The following is a 7,062-nucleotide window of genomic DNA, read 5'->3' as shown; positions in this document are numbered from 1 at the left end:
CTAACCGAAGATTTTCCAGAGGAACTGAAAACAAGCAGGAGATACAATTCCAATCTCCAAGATACTGCATTCGCCAGACGAAATGAAACTGTAGTCGACAGGCGTAGAGGAAAGAAGAATGGAGGCAAAAAGAAACGAAAAAATAAAAGAAATCTTCGATGTCCAGTCTACTATAATGGAACGAGATACGAAATGCCAGTAACAAAGTTCGGCAGAAAGAAAAGAAAAAACATAAAGTCAATTGAAAGCAATAGCGCTTCTGCAGAAAACTTAAAATCCGTTATTTATTACGAGAAGTTACCGAACGGACAGTCGGAACCCAGAGTTCTTACGGAAGAACTTTTTATCAGTTAAATGAGTGCTTGTGATTATCATTTATTGTTTTTATACATACATAGACAGTTCGTTCCGAACAAGGACCTTTGTCAACATTAACCATGTGTGATTCGTATTAACAGTTCATTTAAGTTATTTCATAGTTTTTATAAGCTTATCCCTTTCATAAAATCATTAAAGTATTATTTAATTATATTTTTAGTGTTTATTTATTGATCAGACATTAAATACCAAATGCTCCAAAAACTTTATTAAAACCTCTAGTCACAAAAGTGAGAGAGGCTTAAAATTATTAATTATTATAGGTTGTACAAATTTTAAATTTAAAGGTTTTATTAACAAAATAGTTATAGACATTTACATGCTTTAGGATACTTGGATCATTATTTTTAGCCTCAATAAGTATTTGGTTTTACCTGATCAAAAATAGATTATTTATTTAAGAGAGTGCTGTAAGAACATGATAAATATTTTATATTACTAAATAGTAAGCGTTTCCTTAAGAAAATTAAAAGTTTAAGTAAAACCGGTTTTTCTTTTTTAGTTTTAAAATATTCAGGGTGTGCAGAAATCCTTTAATAAAATCACTAATGATCAACGGCCTCTAAGGCTATGATACCCGCACAGCCGAATAATCACCCGATAATTACTTATGAAAAGGTCACAAAAAAAGAGGGCGAATCCGTATGCATCACTGAATTCAAGCTCGCGTTAATTATAATTCATTCTCAAGGCAGCGTGGTATTATTGTAAAACATAAACATATCAAGTAAATAAAGTATTAAACATTGAATTAAGTAAATATTAAAGTGTTATTTCAAGACGAAAAAGTTTGCGTATTACTTGGTTTCAACCAATGAGACACTCGGTAATAATCTAAAGGCTATGTTACACTGACAGGCCGCGCTGAAACCATTACGTAGAGCGTGGACTGACAATCTACGAATCGTCTAACAGGGGTTTGATAATAATTGGCGCTACCTTACAAAAATTCAAAATTAACATTTTGTTATATTTTTTCGAAGGAACATACGTAGTATAATTAATCCTTATTTGGATAAAAACAAACAAATATTGAAATTATGATTCCTTTATATTTTGATGCCTAGCGATACATCGCGTAAGGCCTCCTTTGATAATAACGAACACTATTTCTACACCTCGAAGTTTACAAAATGGTAGGTTTTGCTTGTACCAATGCATACAGTAATAGCAAACTTTTGCCTAAAGGAAACAAATGGATTTGTAGATACTTAATAAATCTTATTGAGTTTATCCTTGGAACTGAGATTCTGCAGAACTATTAACCTTAATAGTGATATTTTGATCAGAACATTCGGTAATCAGTATGATATCAAAACTGCCTTCACATCAAAGCCACTTGAGCCCATTTTAACAAGAGAGACCACAAACTCTACTACATAAAAAATAATGCATCTACAAGGTATCATGTGAATATGGAGAAACAAAAAGACCTTTAAACACACGGATAAAAGCACACCGAAATCATACAATACGAGGGGAAACAGCCAAATCCTGAATCGCATATCACTCCTGTATTTAACACCACAGGATAGATTGGTATGTCTCCAAAATTATGCATCATGGGAGTCACTGGTACCGAAGGAAATTCAAGCAAGCAGAATACATCTTCAAAAATCTACATTCTTTCAGTCAGACCAACATAGAACTCCGAACGTCTGGAAATCGGCCATAAAAGGGATTAACAAACCGGAACTAATCAAGATAACCAAGGAAGAAACACACTTGAAATATCTTGAAGAGGTCAGGGTCAGTTCAATCATTCCAGTGGGATTCAAAATCAAATGCGTCATCCCTGGAAGAAAAGTAGAGAAAATCATGGAAAGCGCCTCAGGCCCTCTTCCGATCACAGATCAGCTACCACCTATGGAAGAGATCCGTTTTGTTAGACGACCTCATTAGGCATTATAACGAGATCATGAAACACCTACTCAACCAGACGATCTTCAAAAAGATTAATAAACTCTGTATAGAAATACAAAAATGAGAAAAACTGAAGAAATTAAGATCAACCAAAGGCAACCAAACAAATGAACCAGAGCAGAAAGGAAATAGCAGCATTGTTAACGCTTACATAGGCAGAAAACAGTATCGTACAGAAAGGACTTATTTTGTTATAGCTTCACATAAAACACCTACATTGAACATAGTAAGCGCCGTTGAAAGCATCAATTTTACGAAACCGGAGACAGAAGAATTCATATGGAAGATAAAGGCAAATCTGAAAAAGAGGAAAGCACCTACAAAGAATAAATCAAAAGGAGACATGGCCATCAGAAACCTTTAAAAAGACTCCACCATCAAAATTCTACCAGCAAACAAACGGAAGATGGTCTTACTGGAACAAGGGCCTAAAGTTACCAAAGGATTCAACATTAACAATCGAAAGAAAAATCTATCAGACCTTAAAAAAATCCAGAAGCGGGCTCACTCCACAACACAGCAAGCCACCACATTTATATGGATTGCCAAAAATACATACCTAAACCAAACCTTCCGCTGAAGCCCATCATCAGCTCTTGAGACTTACCTAAAATTGAACCACTGCAAGGGAATACACAATCGTGGATGAGAAGCTCCAATCACTTCGTCAACATCAAAAATAAAATCCAACTAGCACCAAACGATGGTTCGTCATATTTGATTTGGGAAGAAGTTTCTTCACCAACATCCTGATTACAGAAGCACTCCGGATAGTTCGAAGGAGACTATAAAATGACAAACACTTATCCGAACCGTCATCTAAACCTGGAGAGTACTACACACAAAAGACGACGGTTTTTCAGTGGGATCATCTCTCTCGCCTACACTAGAGGTATACAGGTGTCAGGTACACACTGAAGAAGCTTTTAAACAAGAAATGGACACCATCAAGAAGGAGTTACAATAAAATCACTATCCACGTCAACTATTATTGGAGGAAACTATCAGAGAAGGAAACAAGCAAGAAATTTTGTCGAAGAAAACAGCAGAATACAATAAAAATCCGACACATAATCCTATACGTCAAAGGCTTTACATTTTAACAAGGATTAGATCAGAAACTCTACCACGTGAAAAAGAATGCATCTATAAAATGCCACGTGAATGTGGATCACATTATACAAAGTAATAAAGAGGCCTTTAAAGACACCGATAAAAGAACACCGAAACCACACAATACGAGGGGAAACAGTCAAATCCAGAATAGCACATCCTGGATTTAACACCACAGGATAGATTGGGATACAGCCAAAATTATCCACTATGAGGTCATTGATACCGAAGTAAATTTAAAAAAACAGCATAGATACAACTTCAAAAATCCGCATTCCTTCAGTCAGGCCAGCATAAAAATTCCAAACGTCTGGAAATCCACCAAAAAGGGGAATCACGAACTGGAACTGGAACCAAGGAAACCGTCATGGGCGAATAAGCGAATAATAGTAAGAATAATAAATGTCTTGCCTACTATATACTATGATAAGGTTGTATTGCATGCTGTGAATATGTTAGATGTTTTTGTATAAAACTAAATAAGAACTAATAATTATTTATTATTATCGAAACCATATATGTTTCCACGTCGATATTAATCGACTCCCTAATAGTCCAAAAGACCTACGAGTTAGCAACTTTTTGCAAGCTAATAAAATTAAAAACAGGATTGATGAAAACTATTAATAAGTACTTAATTAGACTGCCACTCCAGTTCACAGTAAGTATTTAAGTAAGTACTTCCACCTGTAGCTTGCATCAGTTTTATACATTTATTAGTCCAACTACATCTTACATTGTATATAATAACCGCACCCTTTCATGTATTTTATTTATAAAAAGAAAATATAGCAAACATATGCATGTGTACATTGAGGTATGCTGTTTTGCGGATCTTACTGACAGTGGCGCCACCAGAAATTAGGGTTGGAGGGAGCTGGTTGAAATTTCCAATATATCACCTACTTGAAATTTATGTTGGGTTTAACCAAATTCGTTGCCATAAATCTATTATTATTTATATGTTGCATTTTACGAATTACCTTAATCTATATCTTCGGTTGGGAAGAGTGTGGTCCCTTCCGAAAAGTGAAACAGCAAAAATTGAACATATAGATAATAATAGACTTATTACCTACTTATTTTTGGATAGAATATTTAAATAAAACAATATTGCAATAGTTTAAAACTTTTATTAAAAATTAAATATTTACATTGAACCTTCTACTCTTCCAAAAAAAGAGAGTAATCATTTTATCAACGTTTAATTACAATCGAGTGGTAAATAGTAAGTACTGTTGAGAAAAATCTCTCTGGATTACAGGTTGACTGTGATAGAATCACAAGTTTAAATATTGCGAAATATTTCATTTTTGTATTATAAAAGACCTTCTACTGCAGAAAATTTAGTTTCACTATTAAAATGTTTTTGTTTGCACAAGTCATATTCTAAAGTTACAATAGGTACTTACTCTTCTAGATAAATAGCTTTTTTATAACAATTCGAGAGTAAAAATAAAAGATAGGGGGCTGCAGCCTGGCAGCCTCCCCTGGTTGCGAACTGCTTTCTGGATTCCAATTACTTTTTGTATTCAATATTGAATATTTAAATAATAATAAAATAATTACACTGTAGACGTGTCAGTTCACTTGTACTCGTACTAATTGCATTAGGAGATTTAAATATATAACAAGATTTAAATAAAATAATTTGTCTATTAAATTATTATAATATTCAATATGTTGAGACGTTTCGATCACTAACTTTTGTGATCCTTTTCGTGTCAATTACGTTAAAAATAAATGCGATCTACGAAACAAAATTTATATGGAACTTAAAATTATTTTCACGTTATTATATCAGCAGTCACCGTTATAATTTTAAGCTTATTAATAGATTGCTAATGAAGCTTCCTTTATCTCGTTTATTTGTAAACTAGACAACAAATAAACAAATAAAAATTCCAGTAGTTGAAGTTAACCGTTAATTACCTTACAATAGCTTAAAATGGATGGTTGCAGAAATAACCTTGCTTATCCGAATATGTCGAAGGTTAACCGCATCTTCACTTTTTACATCCTTTTCATAAATTCATATAAGTGCGTGCCTTTTCATTCAATCGACCGCCGCGACACATCAGGCCTTCTGAGATTTATACGTCGCTTTTACAATAATGTAAGTATAGCACACTGAAACAGTGCACTTTAAACTCATGACATTTACATCCTTCTTTATTTTCTTGCACACGTGTTTGTTTTAATGGAGTCATTACAATTATAAAGTTAAATTGCTTGCATTCTAATACTGATGGTGTCATTTTCAGTAACAAATACTGCGTTTTAGGAACAAAAAAAGAGAATAAATATCAATGACAGCAAATGATACAGATAAGGGTCGTTTTTTACTCATGGTTAGCCTAAAAGAGAAAAAATAGTTCCATAGCTAAATGTGATGGTGTTTAGCTTACAATTTTGGAATGCTTAACGCAGATGTCTATATAATTGTTGCCTTTTTTACTGTTTTATTTGTTCTACTATTCGTGGGAATGTGTTCATATTATATCATTTTGCATCTAATAAACTTTTAAAAATGATTTTGTTGAATTTCTGTAGATAAATAAGATATTTGCATAAAAACTCCGCCAACTGAATAAGGGAGACTATTAGTATTCCAACTTTATTTCAATAGGTACATCTTATTTTTGTTTGTCACACAACGTTTATTGTAGGTTTCGAAAGCTATTATGAACGCGTCACACCCTCGCCGGAAATTAAACCCTGTACCTTTGACTTTACGCACCCAGGTTCGATTCCCGAGGAAGGTGTGACAGCAGCAACAATTTTTCCCTATTAATTTGAGGCAATACGTAGTGGATAAAAATTAAATAAAATTTAACATTAATGTCGATTTCAATTTTAGAAAGAGGAAAAGTCTGCAGGAGGCAGAAGTTCACTCGCAAGCAGAGGCACATTCTTAACTATTTGCGAACACTAATCTAATCTAGGTCTACCTCTACCCCTCCTAACTCCTGTTTCTGCCTGTAATATGTCTCTGACAAGACCTTCATGCCTGAGAAGGTGTCCTACCAACCTATCTCGCCTATTTTTTATTCTTCCATAGAGTCCTCTGTTCTCATATTCTTTCCAATACCTCTTCATTTAAAACCTTTTCTATCCATGTTATCCTCATCATCCGCCTATAACACCACATTTCGAAGGCTTCTAACCTCTTCTACCCACGTTATCCTCATCATTCGCCTATAACAAGCACTGCTTCTAACCTTTTCTTTTCCGCCGCGCCCACTATCCATGTTTCGCACCCGTACAACACCGTGCTCCAAACATACACCTTTAACAACCTTTGCATAAAATTTATTGTTATACCGTCATCACTACATTCAAATTCGACTCAGATATCCAAGCTTTCGTCAGCTGGGAAACTGAATGAAGAATGTTCCATTGAAGACTGTCGTTTTCGATGCTGGTAGGCATTGCTTTTCAACGGTTTTGGAAATAAAGTACTTGTGAACAGTTGTTTTGTTCACATAATTAGGGTTACCAACTCAAAAAGTCCTAAAATCGTTCGAATAAGTACATCGTGAAGCACTGAAGATGTTATCGATTAAGCAAGGCGAAACGTCTGCAATCAGAATTTTACCACGGCAGAAAAGCCCAGAAGCTCTTCAAGATCGATTCAAAGGGTATAGT

General features: G+C 34.3%; 1 protein-coding gene across 4 annotated transcripts in view; it reads left to right on the top strand.

Annotated features, from left to right (window-relative positions):
* LOC108735988 overlaps positions 1 to 814 on the top strand; it is an 84,313-nt gene extending 83,499 nt beyond the window's left edge. For 3 of the 4 annotated variants that reach the window (XR_003232414.1, XR_003232412.1, XR_003232413.1), the window contains one exon: positions 415 to 814. Coding sequence is in view for 1 of the 4 variants with exons in the window: in XM_025980872.1 (XP_025836657.1) it covers positions 11 to 354 (344 nt within the window). In the remaining 3 variants the exon portion in view is untranslated. Of the gene's footprint in view, positions 1 to 10 lie in introns of all 4 variants that reach the window. The other variant, XM_025980872.1, reaches the window with a different exon arrangement.
* The last annotated feature ends 6,248 nt before the right edge of the window (positions 815 to 7,062 follow it).

This window comes from Agrilus planipennis, unplaced genomic scaffold (assembly GCF_000699045.2).
Source record: "Agrilus planipennis isolate EAB-ADULT unplaced genomic scaffold, Apla_2.0 scaffold4, whole genome shotgun sequence".
Lineage (NCBI taxonomy): Eukaryota > Metazoa > Arthropoda > Insecta > Coleoptera > Buprestidae > Agrilus > Agrilus planipennis.
This window is presented reverse-complemented; position numbering and strand designations above follow the sequence as displayed.